Source organism: Aethalodelphis obliquidens, unplaced genomic scaffold (assembly GCF_003676395.1).
Source record: "Aethalodelphis obliquidens isolate GAN/ISIS:26980383/991018 unplaced genomic scaffold, ASM367639v1 scaffold17, whole genome shotgun sequence".
Taxonomy (NCBI): Eukaryota; Metazoa; Chordata; class Mammalia; order Artiodactyla; family Delphinidae; genus Aethalodelphis; species Aethalodelphis obliquidens.
In genome coordinates, this window is record NW_020837961.1 from 18697973 (window position 1) to 18715921 (window position 17949).

The 17949-nt window shown below is 36.7% G+C and overlaps 1 protein-coding gene across 6 annotated transcripts in view; it reads left to right on the forward strand.

The window, feature by feature from the left end:
- Positions 1 to 17949, forward strand: part of BANK1 (B cell scaffold protein with ankyrin repeats 1) — a 430151-nt gene that overhangs the window by 239007 nt on the left and 173195 nt on the right. For all 6 annotated transcript variants that reach the window (XM_027117009.1, XM_027117008.1, XM_027117004.1 and 3 more), the window contains exon 6: positions 1370 to 1475. In XM_027117009.1, coding sequence (XP_026972810.1) covers positions 1370 to 1475 — 106 coding nt within the window. The remainder of the gene's footprint in view (positions 1 to 1369; positions 1476 to 17949) is intronic.

Consider the following 17949-nt stretch of genomic DNA (forward strand, 5'->3'; position numbering starts at 1 on the left):
AATAATACCTAGAACTCAGTTCATTGCCGAAAAACAATGACAAGTCCCTGAATGTCTTTTTATTTTTTATTTTATTTATTTTGTTGTATGCGGGCCTCTCACCGCTGCGGCCTCTCCCGTTGCGGAGCACAGGCTCCAGATGCGCAGGCTCAGCGGCCATGGCTCACGGGTCCAGCCGCTCCGTGGAACGTGGGATCCTCCTGGACCAGGGCACGAACCCGTTCCCCTGCATCGGCAGGCGGACTCTCAACCACTGCGCCACCAGGGAAGCCCCACTGAATGTCTTGATGGCAGAGCTTGTTGTCTCATCTCCCCTCCATCTGCTTTTTTTTTTTTTTTTTTATAAATGATCCGGAGCAAAGGGCTTCACATAGTTCATAGCATTAAGTCAATTAATGTTGGGTTTTGCTTTGCATTACTTAGCTATAGGTTGAGAAAAAGACTTTCATCCTTTCTCTCCACTTCTAGGTAGGACTTTTTAGAAAATCCAGAAAGGCCTGAACCACTTTATTATTTGAGGTGCCCAGATTATTGAAAAATGAAGAAATAGAGTAACATCTTTTTTTTTTTTTTTTCAATACAGTCATTTAATTTCTGTGACTCCGTATTGGCGATATGTATAATTTATTTGGAAATCATTTCAGATGTCTTTATTGGACACTTTTGTTCCACAGTTCTCTCTTCACCCATGGCTTTGTTGATTGGCCCACTTCCTCAGCTTTAATCAACTATGTCACACGTCGATTTGGTCCCAGCCATTGCTTCACAAAACTCAGTTCAGAAGAACGGTGGCCTTTGCAATAGGTTATGTCATTGGTAATAGAACACTTGGATTCTACATGGCTCCTCCCCAAATGTTCAGATTAGGGAAATAAAGTTGATATATAGTTATTTTATATTTAAAGGGGAAAAATAGGCCAAGATGAATATTCTCCCTCACTTTGACACAGAAATAAAATAATCTATTTAAGACTATTCCATTGCTAACCCTTAAGGTGAAGAATCAGACTCATCATTTTATTATTTCATTTATTAAAATGTAACATGTATTTTAGCAGAATTTATTATTGAAACAAATTTCAGTGTTATCATTGACCACCTGTTATGCTCTTCTAAAATTAGTGAGTATTTAAGTAAATTAACTCATCCAAAGGCAAAGACTTATTTCTTGCATCCGTTCTTCTATTATTCTAATAATTGGCTTTTAGGCAAGTCCCTAATGTTTTGTATTATTCTTTAAAAAAAAGATGTATTATTAAAGATTACTCAGTATTTACTCCAGTCAATAATTTTCTATTATATTACAGTAAGATGGGTTTCTCTGTATATACCTGAACTAAGAAAAAGTTTCCTTTTCATTTGAAAACAGAATGACATTGATGAACTTGATCATATTCTCACATCAACATTCAAACAGGAGATACCACATTATGAGTTCCGATCACTCGAAACTGAAATCTACCCTCAAAAAGAATGTGAGTATTTTCCAAATGCATCAGTTATTCTATTTGTCACATTTCAGTGGATGTAACTACTTAATAAATACTATAACAATATTTATAATATAAATATTATAGCATTGCTGATGAAATGTTTTGACAATTCCCATCCCCTGGTGAGAGAAGTGGTTTTTATTCTAAGGAAATATTTGGATAATGTGTGATGAAAATTGTTCATCATAGCATTATTTATAATTACCAAATAACTTCCAAAGATAGGTAACTGATCAAATAAATTTTGGTGCATCTGTTAATGCAACCATCATAAACAAATTTTATCATAAATTGATTTGCTGGCTGGAGGGATGCTTTGATATATATTTAATCGAATAAAAGCAGGCTATACAGCAGTAGATAGAGTGTGATCCTCTGTTTTAAAAAGTACATATGTTTAATAGCATATGTTTATATATATATAAATTGATGGTCTGGACAGATATTCATCTGCTAACAGTTATGTTTGGGTTGTGCAATTTCGGAGATTACATTTTTTCAGTTTGCTTTATCTGTGTTTTGTACAATGACTACATATTATTTTTATCATGTAAATATATATATACATATATAAAGAAAAGCATATATAGGAGATACTATAAAAAAATCGTACTTCTCAATATTAGCACAAGCTCAGTAGCATACTTTCTATATTAGTTTGTTCCCGCGTAGTTGGTTGACACATTGTTTATAATACATTTATATGCCCAGTATGTGCCAAACACTGTGATGGAGATGTAATGGTGAGTAAGACAGGTATGGAGCAAAAGGATATTAGAGATCTCCTGTAGGCATACTGTAGGACTAACGAGCAGAGATTTTTTTCTGTATATTTTCTGTGCTATTTGAAGCAGTTTTATCATCAGGCTGGCAGGCCTGAGGGAAGCGGGAAGAAAAGAATAGGAGCCTTAGGCACAGCCGACAGTGATTCACCCAGATGTGCTAGAACCTGCATTATGTATGGTGAGGTTACATTATGGGGAAAGGTCAATGGTAGGCTAGTTCTGAATAAATAATTTGTGATAGTAGTGCAAACTTATTTTAATTTCCCGTATACATTTTAACAACACAATTCACCACAAAGGTTAGACATTAGGTTGGGATAGAAAAGGAACATGACATGATCTCTCACTTAAGACACTCATCATTTAACTGGAGAAACAAGATAATATATATGTAATAATAGAAAGAAACAAGGTGTTACACTTCATGAAATTCATTATACTGACAAAAGAATTTTAGAGAAAAGCTGGATTCTTCTTCAGGATATGCTTCCTAAAGGAGGTGGGATTTGACCTAGGTCTTGAATTATGTGTCTCAGTGAGAAAAGAGAAAGGAAGCAGGAATTCTAAGGAAGAGAACGTGTATCCAAAGGCATGAAGATGGAATTATTACACAACTTTACAAATTCCCTCAGCATTATATTTTTTTAGGGTTGTGGAACCAGAATTGTGGGGTTGGCGAGGAGAGGATGGCTGTGGTCTCTCATTTTATAGATAAAGAATTCAAGGTGGGATTGAAAGTGCTTCTCAGTGTCTCATTTAGGTTGTAGGATATGAATTTTAGAGTTGGAAAGGATGGAATAGACTTGGTCCTTTATTTTTAATTTTTTCGGAGCCTGTGCTCCGCAGCGGGAGGGGTGCCTCTCACTGTTGTGGCCTCTCCCGTTGCGGAGCACAGGCTCCGGACGCGCAGGCTCAGCGGCCATGGCTCACGGGCCCAGCCGCTCCGCGGCATGTGGGATCTTCCCGGACCGGGGCACGAACCCACGTCCCCTGCATCGGCAGGCGGACTCTCAACCATTGCGCCACCAGGGAAGCCCCCTTTATTTTTATAGAAAAGGAATTCTGGATTGGTTCAATTGGAGCACCTGATCATGTGGATCTGATTCAATAGGTATGGGGTACAGTCAAGCTTCTGCTTTTTAAAAAAACAAGCCTCAAGGTAAAGCTGATGCCGCTAGTCCTCAGACCTTTCACTGAGTATCAAGGGTTTAGAGCAGTGGTTCTCAAACTTGGTGCATATTATAATTAGCTGCAGAGCCTTCAGAATATCCCATGCCTAAGCCACACCCCCCAAATTAATGAAGAATCTGGGAGTGGGTTCCAGCTATCAGTACTTTTTAAAGTTTCCCAGATGATTCCAGTGGGCAGCCAAGTTTATCGATCCCTCATGGTTTCATACTACTCTCTCTTTACAAAGGTTAGAAAGTTAATAGCATATGAAAATTTTGAACCATTCTTAGAATGTAATGATTATTCTGTATTTGAAAAAATATTTTTATAAAAAATTGCATTTTTAAAAAGAAGCTAAAAATGGAAAGTTCAGTATAATCTGGGTAGTTCATTCAGAAGCCATATTGCTGGGTATCGCTAGATGACAGATGCTATTAAACCCATAACAAGCAAATAACATAACATTAGGTTCTAATTCGTAGTGGAAGTGCAAAATAACATAATACAAATTACATAATAAAATATGCAAGATAGATATGAATATGGCTGAACTCATGTTTCGCTTGCCTCCTTGGCCCTATAATCTTGGATCAATGTCAGCCTCAGAAAATCTGGTCTTTAAGACCTTGCACCTATATTTTCATAATGTTGAAGTTGAATTGATGGTGAGATTTGAGAAGCCTTTATACATAAAGTGGAATTAATGGTGGGTTATTGAAGAACTTCTCTAGAAACACCACTAGAGATATTCTGAGAGGTAAATTCAGCAAACAGTGAATTGGGTGTATTTCTGAATGTCTATCCCTGAAGACAGTTCTCTAATTATTTGGTGAAATGTTTCATTTATTAAACATTTATTTATTACTCTATATTTTAGCTGAAATAAATTGGAGGTTAGGGCATTGTGAGGGGAAATAATCATAAGGAACTGACAGAGCATACTTGAGTATTGACCTCTCCTAAGGAGGAGACATGGAACTACCCACAGATACCTATTGTTCTTTAAAAATATGAAATTAAATGCTGTGTTAATCAAAAGTATTTATCTTATTATTATTCCATCCTCTTTTCTTTTCCAAGTTGATTCTGGTAAATTCTGGATTTAGTCCCTGTCACTTCATTTATAATAAGTAAATTGCTATTCCGTGCCACTGTGTCTTGGTCATTTTCACTTCTGTCTAGCCAATAAACTTCCTCATTTACTTTTTTTTCCCTTAGTCAGGCAGAGTTGAGGGGGGTGGGAGTGTTGCAGAGATAAGATGGAAAGTGCACAGGAAATCAAATCTGCTTTAATGTTCTCTTACCCTGTAATGCTTCATTATTGAATTAAAAATACCATTTCCCATTGATAAGAATTTTCCACTGAAAAAGTTCTCCCTGGAAGTTGAATATAATAAAAGGTTTCCAAATGAACTTGATATATTAATGCAATGTATCATACATGCCTTTTGAACATAACAGAGAAATAATTCATAACAACTTTCTAGTGTGTGAATCATCAGGGCTTGTGAAATCAATATAGGAGATCATGACAGACAATGTTTCTGATATATAAGACACTAGAATAGAAGATATCAGAGTGCATCCCTTAAAATAAGAGTATCGCTGTGAGCAGCTTCCATTCTGGTTGTAGTTGTCCGTATAAACACACATGGTCTGAACCACCAGGAAATCAGGTTGAATGACTTGACTTGGTGTAGTGGTGAGGTAGAACAGCACACCTGGACTAACACAATTGCTTTAGTCCTTCTGTAGCTCTCCCCTATCCTGAGTTTCAAGCCATATTCCAGAGTCTTATAAGTCTTAAACTGCAGCAGGTATGTGAATTTCCCTAACTTCTCTTCCGAACCCTTTCCAAGGCTGGGTAATGCTGAGGATCTCTTGTTATTGATAGGAAAATAAAGTAGTACAGCTTGTTTTTAAAAGTGGCTGGAGTTGCAGGTTAAATCTCCGGAAGTAGCAGTCTGGGGAAAAGGAAACTAGGTTACTTTGAGGCAGATCATGTACCTTCATCCAGAAAGGAGAATGGCTTAATAAAGCCCATGCCAGTTTCTAGAAAAGCATGTCAAAATGTTTAACCATTTACAAAAAGTAGTAATATCTTAATCTGAAACAGGACAGCATATGATCACCAGCGACATGTGGAAATGTTAATTCAGTATATTATCTCCTAAAATGTCTGTGAAATGAGGAGCATGTAACTGGATATTCCGTACACATGTAGTAGTCACTGTGGCCCTAGGATTTATCTTGGACTTGTAATATCTTTAGGTTCACAGAAAATAGCTCATTTGCTATCTGAGTAGAGGAGAACTGAATGTCACTGAGTTGTTTCTTTTTATATCATCAAATAATTTAAACATGCAGAAAAATACAGAAAATAATATAAAAAACACCTGTACCTATCATTTAGGATTGCCAAATCTTAACATTTTGTCATGTTTACTTTACATCTTTTTTTATAAGAAATAAAATTCTACAGATATAGTCGAATTTCTGTTTCCCTTTGTGATTCCATACACTTGAAAAGTAACCATTACTTTAGTTAAACTTATTGATGACCATTCCCTTGCAGTTCTTCATTCTTTTACTACATACATTTGTTTCCTTAATTCATATACAGTCATGTGCAATTTTGTAGATTTTGTGTAAATGATAATCATACTTTTTCTTCAATGTACTATTTTTGCCCAGTATTAATATTTTTATATTTATACATGTCTTTTTGTAGATCTAGGTCATTCATTTGAAATATTCTATAGCATTGAATTGTTTGACTATACCACAGTATGTATCTGTTCTCCATTATTACCCATTATTATTAATGGGTAATAAAGTTTTCAAGTGTTTTATTGTTGCAATTAATTCTATGATGAACATTCTTGCATATGAATTCCTATGCATATATGTTATAATTCCTCAGGAGATACAATTACCAATAGAATTTCTGAGTTAAACAGGTATGTACTTATTCTGTAGTGCTAGATATTTTCAGATTTCTGTGGAAAATACTTTTACTAATTTATAAATAATTCTACCCGCAGTATTGTGCCATTGTTCCACATCTTTTCTATGTTAAGAACTGTGAGTTAAATATATTTTTTGCAATCTAACAGGTGGGAAGTGGTATCTCACTTTTTAATTGACATTGTCATTACAGATATAGTTGAGCATTTTTCTTCTGTTTATTTACATTTCATTTTTCCTCAGTGAATTTACATTTAATAGTCTTCATTTATTTATGTTGGTTATTTTTTTCTTACTGAATTTTGGGAGATTTCTCTCTCTCTCTCTTCATATATATAACACACATATATATATGATATATATATCATACATATATGTATCATATATATGTATCATATATGTATACATGTATATATTCTGGATAGTTACATTTGTCAGTTTTATACATTGCAAATGTCTATTTAATTGATAGCTTGTCTTTTAATTTATATGTTATATTATGAAGCATATAATTAAATTCATCATAAAACTTGGTATCAGAGCTGATCCCCACCTCATTCTTGAAATTATTTTTGCTCTCCTTATTCCTTTAGTTGCCCTAAAGTTTAGTTGTCTTTTAGTTGTCCTATATTTAGGATCAATTTGTCAAATTCCATGAAATACTCTAATAAAATTGAAAGAACATTGTAGATTAATTTAGTAAAAACTGTCATTTTTACTATACTTAACTCTCTCTGTCATAAGCATGATATTTATTTGGGTGTTTTTACGTCTTTCCAAAAAAAATTTTTTTTGAAATTCTTAAAAACTATTGTTAGATTTATTTCTGTTTATTTCATGGTTTTGTTAACATCAAAACTATAATTTTAAAATTATTTGTGACTACTCCTTTTCCTGATACCTATGGGATTGAGCCAGGAATCTTCTAAATGTAGCATTGTTCTACATGGAAAGAAAAGTTTTTGAAAATGAGGAATTACTAATCTCATTCCCTGAAAAGAAAATTAGGAACAGATGGAAGCAATTATCAAGGATATTTTACAAAAAAAATTTTTCAGTGTCTTCCCAAAACATGAATTTCACAATGCATGAAGTTGTATGGACCTTTCTAGTTTTCATTTTAAACCACTGGAGAAGAAAATTGGGGCAATGAAGAAATCAATGCAAAAGAAAAGAAATGGTGAAGATTATTTCACATTCTGACATGAGAAGTAATAGATGATAGGAAAAAATGTAGTCATGTAAACTCACTTCAAATTAGTAACAAACGCATCACTGTTGGGTAAATACACAAAATTAGGAACAGATTTACACATAAGACTTTATCAAAACTTGTAGAGCTTGAGTGAATTGGAGCTTTGGCATGTAAATTGACTGTAAAATGATGGATTCTTCCACTTCATTTTTTTTGATAACACAACCTACCAGTACAGATTTTCACATATCCTACGAAGGATATTTTTAGCATATTTTCAAGTTAGTTTTATGAATTGATGGTTTAATTTGTATCAAATAATAATAAAATTAAACAACCACTTTGAATCCTGCAAAATGATTTTTTACTTGATTAACCAAAAAAAAGAAAAAAGAAAAAAAAGCATTTTTTTCAGTATTATACTGCTATTATTCACTTTTACAGTGTTTCTTCAAGGAGTCTGTAGATCTCCAGATGTGAAGTTTGAAAATGAATGCTTATAAAGATGACTATGGTTTAAGGATGTAAGTAAAAATTAGGAAAAAAGGAAGAAGGAGGTGGGGGGAAAGGAAGAAAAGTTTGTGTCGGGGCTAGAATTTGGCCTTCTCCATACTTGAGTTATTCCCCAAACCGGGAAGCACCTCTGACCTTGAGTCTACTGGGAACATAGGGAAGACAGAACAATATGTCTTGCAGAATCAAAGAAACTTCCCTGATCTCAGGCTGCATTGTAACACTGTAGAGATAGGCCATGTGCCATCCTGAGTCCAACAAGCATTGAGGCCAACCCTTGACCACTTTGACCAATGAGTGGTTAACCTTCTCCACCTCTCAACAACATTCATAATTCGTTTCTCATTCTGCTCATTGCCATCACTGTAACATCACCTAATTGTATTGTTACAATAAGGGAACAGTTGTGTAATAATTGAGGATTCTGTAGTTATAGATGAAGAAGGTGAGTCTGCAAATGTAATATTTTCTCTCAATTAAGAAAACTTTGATCAAAAAGATTCTGTTAAGGGCTTCCCTGGTGGCGCAGTGGTTGAGAGTCCGCCTGCCGATGCAGGGGACACAGGTTCGTGCCCCAGTCCGGGAAGATCCCACATGCCGCGGAGCGGCTGGGCCCGTGAGCCATGGCCGCTGAGCCTGCACGTCCGGAGCCCGTGCTCCGCAACGGGAGAGGCCACAACAGTGAGAGGCCCACATACCGTGCAAAAAAAAAAATTCTGGTAAGCAAAGTGTCAGACACTCTTCTAGGCACTACAGACACAGGGGACCATTATAGAAAAATCTGTTTTTATGGAGTTTTATTTTAGTGAGGGCAGCAGAAAAACAATAACAAAATAAGCAGTTTTATTTCAAAAGGGATACTGGTAATGACAAAAATACAGTAAAGTGAGAGTATAGGGAGTTAGGAGGTGATGACAAGTCATGCAAATATTTTTAAATGGTTTGGTATCATCTAATTTACATTTTAAAAATTGTTGCTATAGAGAACACATTACAGGTGTATAAGAATGGAAGCAGAGAAACCAGATAGGAGGCCATAGTGGTCTCAGGGAGACATGATGGTGGCTGTCACCTGGTGTTGGCAGTGGAGGTGTTGACACTTGCTCTTACTTGATAGATATTTGAAAGTGACAATGGTGAGACTTGCTGACATATTGTCAAAAGCCCAGGAAGGAGGTCATACGTGGTATTCACAGCCATGGCCTGGATGAGATCATTCGATAGAAAGTATAGTTCAGAGCAAAGGTCTGAGTCCTGGGCACTGCAGTATTTAGAGATCTGGAAGAAAAGTTTCCATAAAAGGAGACTGACAGCAGGAATGCCAGCTGAAGTAGGATTATGGTGTCTTGAGACAAGTGAAGAAAATGCTTCTGAGTGAAGAAAGTGATCAACCATGTCACATCCTACTTCAGAGAGTAAGAGTGGAAAATGCCACAAAATAATTTGTGATTTACAAAACTATTCATTAATACCAAAAATGCCCCCCAGTGGATCCAGGTGTTCCCCAAATCTTTGTACCAAGAATACCACGTAGATCTTTTGGTTTCTCCTTAAAGTCTGTATCAATGGGTAGTATCTCTAAAGCAAATACTGGGAAGATAAAGAAGTATAGTTCTGATTAACTGCTCCCCAAGACCCCCCAGATTCTGTAAAATATCTAAAAGTAATTGAATATTCAGACCAATTGAGAGAATGCAAGATGTTAACAAGCGAAAAAAGCAGCACTATCCAGGAGAAACAGAGGAGAGGATTATGTCAAGTTTCTATTAGCTGCCATTTGGACTCATTTTCTTTGTAGTGAACCTAAATTTCATCTGGTGTATACCTTCCTTCATTTTAAGCATCTCCAAAGTTGAAGACGGAGTTTAGGTATATAGATATTGGGAGAAGGAATGAATAGAACCCTACAGGACAGATTATGAACAGGGCAGTATAAAATACAAGGACCAGGATAGCAGATGAGGAAAAAAAATGTAACCAATTAGGCTGAGAATCCAAAGTGTGTGATCACAGCAGGGTTAACAGCACACAATAAAGAACAAGCTTTCAAGCTCAAGCACTTTGCTTCATTGTCTCAGTTACTTTCACATCATTCCTATCTAGCTGAGAACCAGTTTCTGACTTGAGTCATCCTGGAAGCCAGAAAGATGAGCTTTCTCACAGAAAGTTGAGAATTGCACTTTTACAGAAGAAATTCTTGGCAATAATGGCAATCTGGGAAATAAGCATGACCTCTACCCATGATATTTGACTGGCTATAAGAAATTGTATCCTCCATGATCATTATCAACAGAATCCAAATGGAGATTACTTCTGTAAGAATATGATGTGTGATGTTTGGTTGAAATATTATTTCTAACAATGCTTTATTTCTCACAGTGCTGTCAGATGGTGTTTCTCTAAGAAATAATTAAGGGAAATATCTTTTAGCATTAAACTTTCTCTTCTATTTGAGTCTTTTCTGTTTACTACCCATAAGAAGATATTTTTAAAAATGTAAAACCATGACAAAAGAGGGACACCCTTAGAGAAGCTGAATAGAATGGAGAGAAAGTCTACTCCAGACATACTTTGTATCCTTTGCAGTTTTATTTCACTCCCTATTAGGTTAATCTCAATTTTATTGGCTACCTACTCTTGCTTATTTATGCAAACCAAGCCCCATTCTTTTTTGTATTGATACTTTTGCTCTCAAACTTTAGTGGGCATCAGAGTTGCTTGGAAGGTTTGTTAAAACTCGGATTGCTAGGCCCCATTTAGAATTTCTGATACCACAGATCTGGGGTGGGCCAAAGAATTTTACATTTTTCACAAATTCATAGATGATGCGGATGCTATCGGTCTGTGAATCACCAGGAAACCGTTGGTTGAACACAGCAGTAACGGGTGGTACAATTTCTTTTCTGTTCTTTCCTTTCCTTTTCTTTTCTTTTCTTTTCTTTTCCTTTCTTTTCTTTTCTTTGATAAGTTAAGTACCTGAATAAAATTGACATGAATAAAATTAAAGTCAAGATAGCAGATTTTTTTTTATTCGATCACTCCATGTCCCAGGACTAAAGATCATGGATACAGAATGAAGTAGTCTTAGAGTGATTGTTTATCTCAAAAATGCATTTTTTGAGTATCATTATTAAAAATAAAAATAAACCCTCATGAATTCTTAGAAGTTTAACACACTTGGCTTCAAACTAGGAACTCTTCTAGATACTGAGGGAAGATAGAGGAATGTGAGATGAATAGAATAAATAAAACCCATACACTCAGCGGGCACCCAAGAAGAGGGAAGAGAAAATAAACCCACAAAGTTAAGTGTCACTAATGTAGTGTGTTCTGTACTAATAAGAACCAACACTTGCATTTTGTGTACTCTGTGTCAAGAATAATTCTAAGCACCTTACTTACTTTATCTCATTTAATTCCTCTCAACCAACCCATGGTAGGTAATATTTTAAACTCTGATTTACAGATGAGGCATTGAGAGTTTATATCATTTGCTCAAATGGTGGCAGGCCTGGGACTTGGATCCAGTCAGCCCAGCTGAGGTTATTAACCACTCCTCAGCCACTGCAGCCCTATACATTGTAAGGAGCTATAGCTCCAGGGGGTCACAAGAGCCCAGAGAAAGAGGGACAGTTGGAGGAAGCTTCCCAGGAAGATGATCTTACATTTAGAGGAAAGGTTATGAATTATTTCTGCTAAATTATTTAAAATTACTACTTTAATGAATAATTTATAAAGGCAAGTTTGAAATTATCTCAGATACTCTTTATGTTATTTTTTGCAGTCCCAGAAACACGGTGATTTTTGTTTCACAGTGCGTGATTTCCTTCAAATCACCACTTTTGCCTCTATGGGCAAATACTATTCTTTAGGAAGGAGCCCTGTCTCTTTTGTTCATGGATTTATTCCTAGCGCCTAGAAGAGTTTCTAGCATTCAATAAATATTTACCACATTAACTTGATAATGGCAACAAAGTTAGCCATAGACTAAAATCATTGAAACCCTGGTAAGCATTAGGTGTTAGACTAGTATTATTTGAGCTCCAAAAATAAAACAGCTCTTCTTTGTAGGAATATAAGGCAGCTATATATAATGTCACTTTCTTTTTTCTTTTTCTTTCCTTTCTTTTCTTTCTACCTCTTATCTATGGCATCTGCCATTAACAGAATGAAACATTGGCATATGAGCCTTCTGAATGTGCTGCCCTGAACTGTGTGCAGTGAGTGAGACACAGATGCTCATCTCCTGTGTTGACACAAAAAAATGTAGGTTTTTCAAGGTCAAAAGTAATAAGTTTAAATCTATAAGTTTATCGTAGGGTTAGGGAAAAAACATAAATAGTGTCCATTAGTAACTGATAACAGGAAATAGTCTCTGTAATATTCACTCATTTTTTAAAGAAAAATGCAAGCAAGGGTTAGCTTCAATTACACACACACACACACACACACACACACACGCACAGCAACTTGCTTTTTTTATTGTAAATTGAATAAATTAATCCTTAAGGAACTCCCTCTTACTTTTGCAGCTGTTGTGCAATGATAATTTTCAAAACTAGAGTGTCTATCCTCTGAAACTCTTGACAGGTCCAGAACCTCCCCCCACCCCCATACTACCCAATCACTACCCTACCTGCAAGCCATCTCCCTGTGCTTCCTAAAGGGATTCCTTTGCTCTCTGGATTATGCCATTACCAAATAGTTACAGAATATCTTTTTAGTGTCACTACAGGTGTAAAGATTCACTGCATGACTCTGAGAAGAATAGGAACTCAAAAATGTAGAAGAACTTGGTTTTTTATGTCTTGTTATGGTATACCAAAACCACCACAGTCATTTTCCTCACTGAATTAGTCAGGATTCTCCAGAGAAATGGAATGAAGAGAATGGACTGAGAGAGAAAGACAGAGGTTTACTTTAAGGAACTGGCTCACGGGATTGTGAGGCTGGCAATTCTGAAATCTGCAGGGCGGACCAACAAACTGACAGGTCCAGCAGAAGTTGATGTTACATCCTTGGGTCCAAAGGCAGTCTGGAAACTGAATTCCTTCCTCTTTGGTGAACCTCAGTCTTTTCTAGGGCCTTCAACTGATTGGGTGAGGCTTGCCCACATTATGGAGGGTAATTGGGTCAAATTCTACTTACTTAAATATTAATCACATCTAAAACAATGCTTGCACAGTAACATCCAGGCTGGTGTTTGACCAAACAACTGGGCACCATAACCAAGACAGTTGACACATAAAATTAACCATCACACTCCCCGTCATCCTATTGTTCAGATGTCAGCAGCTCTAAACAACTGTAATCCACCCACACACATTTTGGGATCCCCAACAATCAGTTTGAAAAATGCTGGTCAATAGATTTGCAAAGCAACTGTAACCCAGTGGATAGAAAAATCTCTCAAAATAGCCTATCCTGGTTTACAGACTTGAGGATTGTTGACGGTGTGGTAACAGCTGCAATTTGGGTCATGTACATAATATAAACTCTTGGTCAAGGAACAGTAGGTATTGCTTACAGTGTTAAGATATGTTGAATTGTAGCGCTGTTACCACTTTCCTGTTTCCTGAGAGTGAGGTTACCACGTTTTGCTCAGTGTAGTAAACTAAATAATTGCCTCCTAAAGATATATATTCACATCCTAGTTCCTAGTCTATGACTTTGTTACCTTATGTGGCAAAAGGAGCTCGGCAGCCCTATTTCAGAATACTTCCTCTTCCACAAAACAAGGGTTCTGTGGTGATTATTAATGTTTAGTGATACAGGAGCTAAGTTGATAACTAATATGCTCTACTCGAAGACACATATGTCTAATTTGATTTAGCACTATATAATCGTATTGCCAGCAGCTACGCCATCAACACCCCCACCTGTGCTTCTCCGTGACAATGATCTGTCCCCTTCTCTAATGAATACACTTTCTCTTCTACCTTGTAACTTTGTAGCCATAAACCTGAATGGTATCTTAAATCAGCTCTTTCCTTCAGAGCGTAAAAGTCAATCATCTAGTCCGGTAAACTTTTCTTTGGAAATGTCTGGCATCTCTGTCCTTGTCCATTTTTACTGCCACCACTCTAATTCAGGCCATCAGTTATTTCTCCTTCCTCCTGAAAAAGCTTTCTAGGAGGTTTCCCTAACATGCTTCACCTTTCTTTCCAACCATCCTACGCTTAGGTGCTTCCCAAATCATTCTCAGATTCCATTTATATTCTGTCCCTATATTACATATGCTGGTGTTCCCAAATCTCTCTCTCCAGCCCCTTTATTGCCCAAAAAATTTTCCCAGATTTTTTCCTGCCTTAGTTCACTTTTATTATCAAAATTATTTAATATTTTTTAAAGAATAAATCAGGTTCTCAAGACTCCAAGAAGTCCTCAGACAATGCCAAATACTCCTTACTAATGAAATCACGCATCTTTGCCAGATAAGTTCATTTACTGCTTGGTGGTATTACATTCCTTGGCTTTCCATGTGCAACCCATACAAGGACAGTGGGTAGCTTTCTACCTGTAAGGCATGGCCTGGTGGTAGTCAGCCATCTGATCCCAGCCCAGCCCAAGTTGTTTCCACACTCTTGCTGTTCCAGGTTTCCTGGATCTTTCTAGGCTCTTTCCTGGCTTCATTCTAGGTTCTTGGTCCCTTTGCTGTTAAGAATCAGAAGAGACAAAATTGGTAATTTTCAAAAGGTATTTTTTAAATGAACACAGAGGAGCACAGTACAATCACACATGGATTTCTAGAGATTTCTTATTTTAACCAGAGGTTAGCCACAGATGGGGCTGGTTAAACGTGGATCAGCTCCACTCTTTTTATTGCCTCATCACTGTCTGGGTTCAGTAGTGGAAAGTGGACTATAAACAACCCTATTCAGATGCTGTGAGATTTAATTTTAATTAATACCAATTCCAAGAACTGCAAATTAGAAATGCACTCGCCTCTTTGCTTCCTCACATTACCTCCAGACATGGACTCCAAGCTTCCCACTCTTACATATTTTGTAATATGAGAGATAACAAATTGCACCAAAGGCCTTTAATGAACCATTATTTCCCATGTGCATTTAATTTACAGTATCAAGATTTTAGAAATACGATAATGTTGGTAGTATTTTTGGTTGCTTGAAATCCTAAATAGGTTTAAATGTCTACTCTTTCAACAGACGGGAAGAGTGACACCTCACATGTTGTATATGTGCTTCTCCTGTCACAGAGCAATCCGATTCTTAAACCCAGCAATGCTCTGTCCTACAGATCCACAGAAATACTAACATTTCATCAGACTCCAAATCCTGTGATGAAAGGAATGAAAATCATTACCTTTCTTCAACCTTCACAAATATCATCCTTACTCCTTTAGCTGGTATCTGATTCGCATCAGGGAAAATTACCCTAAAACCATCTGTGGCATGGCCTCTAGCTCAGAAGAATGTCCTAAATCCTACAATTCTGACCCCAACCTTATAATTTTATAAATGAAGAAACTGAGGTGCAGGGAAATGAAAGAACTTTCATAAGCACCACGTAGCTGAGCTGGGATTAGAATGCAGATCTCCTGACTTTTTATCTTCTCTTTTTTGTGTGCTTCATTGTTTTGTCCTATAGTGGCCACCTGGTCATCACGCACTGAGTGAATAAAGATTTACTATTCCAGATAGTGATTTAAGAGAACAATGGATTACATGGTCATGCACTTCCAGTTTGCATATTCATCTTACTTTAAAATTTTTAAAGCTAACCCAGGACATATGCCCACTTTATTATTCTGGTGAGCTAGGTTAATGTTTTGGAAGCTTGGTTTGATAACTTCAATCTAATTATTGGCCATCGTTTATAGGGATTATGTGGAACTGTTGGAAATGGCTCAGCCCAAACAAACATTTCTTTACTAGGTTCTAGCTCATCTATTTATTTTTATTTGCAAAAACTAGTGAAATTGGATTTTCATTGAAAAGTTCCCCTGCCAGACACTTAATTCTGTTCCCCTGAAATTACCATTTGACAGACATTGGCTGAAACAACTGAAAACTGAAAATTCATTTTGTCTGGAAGAAAAGTCAAAAGCAAATTGGTCACCCCTTAGTGTGAGTTATGACTTCTTTATTCACACCTTGATAATAGAAACAGATATAAAGAATCTTCATTAATTAAATGAAAATTGCTGTGAAATGAAGCAGATGTTATACTGTAGATTAAACACATTCTAAAACGTTTTTTTTTTTAATATCTTCTTAAGGAATCTATTATTTTAATCTAATAGATAAGATTAACAAACTGTTTGCAAAACAAATGCTGTGAGTTTACGAAAATAACTAAACGGTCTTCAGGTCTCATAGGACTTCTGCTTCTGATTAAGATGTACAACATCCTAAGAGTCTGTTGTTCTTATTGTAATAGTAAGAAACAAGCAAGATGATCTTCAGAATCACAGTTTCTTTTTTAAATACAGCAGAAAATGAATGACAAAAGAAATCTAAATGAACTAAATTCCAGAAAGGGACAAGTCCTTCACAAAAGAGAAGAAACTCATGACTTCCATCCCATCCCAGGAGGATAAGAACTCACTGTAGATGAGGAGTAAAGAGAAACCACCGGAACATTTAGCAAACATTTAATGGCTGTACTTAGGCTACTGTGATGGATGAAAATCCCAAAGAGTCCCTGTTACAGAGTGGGTCTGTATCACCCACTAACTCTCTTTTGTAGGCTGTCATAAGTGCACAGAGCTAGTATACCAATGGCTGGACCCTCGAGGGCAGTAAAGTTGAGAGATATCCTTAAAATCCCTGAGGACCACTAGTGGCTGCTAAAGAGTGAGAGTCGGACAGGGTTGCTGAGACAAATCCCATCAAAGCTTTTGCCATGTGGAAAGCAGCAGCAGACAGATTCTAAATACAGAGAGGCATAAAAGTGGAAAAAACACCTCCAAGCTATTGGGATAATAAGGAGTCTGCCTTAACTGAGTGTATACAGAGGCCCCCCAAAATCTGAGCAAGATATTCTTTTTTTTTTCTTTTTTACATCTTTATTGGAGTATAATTGCTTTACGATGGTGTGTTAGTTTCTGCTTCATAACAAAGTGAATCAGTTATACATACACATATGTTCCCATTTCTCTTCCCTCTTGGCGTCTCCCTCCCACCCTCCCTATCCCACCCCTCTAGGTGGTCACAAAGCACCGAGCTGATCTCCCTGTGCTATGTGGCTGCTTCTCACTAGCTATCTATTTTACGTTTGGTAGCGTATATATGTCCATGCCTCTCTCTCACTTCGTCCCAGCTTACCCTTCCCCCTCCCCGTGTCCTCAAGTCCATTCTCTAGTAGATCTGTGTCTTTATTCCCGTCTTGAGCAAGATTTTCTGATGTGAAAAATTCTGGAGGCAGAACTGGAGAGAAAAAAAAGAGCCATCCTGTGACCCAAAGGCTGGCAGCCAGTCTGTAGAGCAACAGAGATTTCTTGAGTCTCACCAAAGCTCAGATCCCAAGCTGTGCTGAAGAAAGTTATGATTCTGCCCTCAAAATTTAAAGCCAGTGGTTAACTAAATCGAAGTAAATCCTCAGAAAATGACCAAGTTCTGCTCACTTACAGATTAATTTGAATCAGCTTCCAAGTCTAGTTGTCTGACTGAAGAAAGGGTATGCCTTATTCTGGGGGTAAATATTATTTATTTCAGTCCTTTAGTACAATGTTCAGCATGCAATATAAAATTACAAGGAACACAAAGAAGGAATGAAAGGTGACCTGTGGTCAAGAAAAGAGACAGTCATTAGAGGCAAACACAGAAATGCTCCAGATGGTGAAATAATTCGGATAGGAACA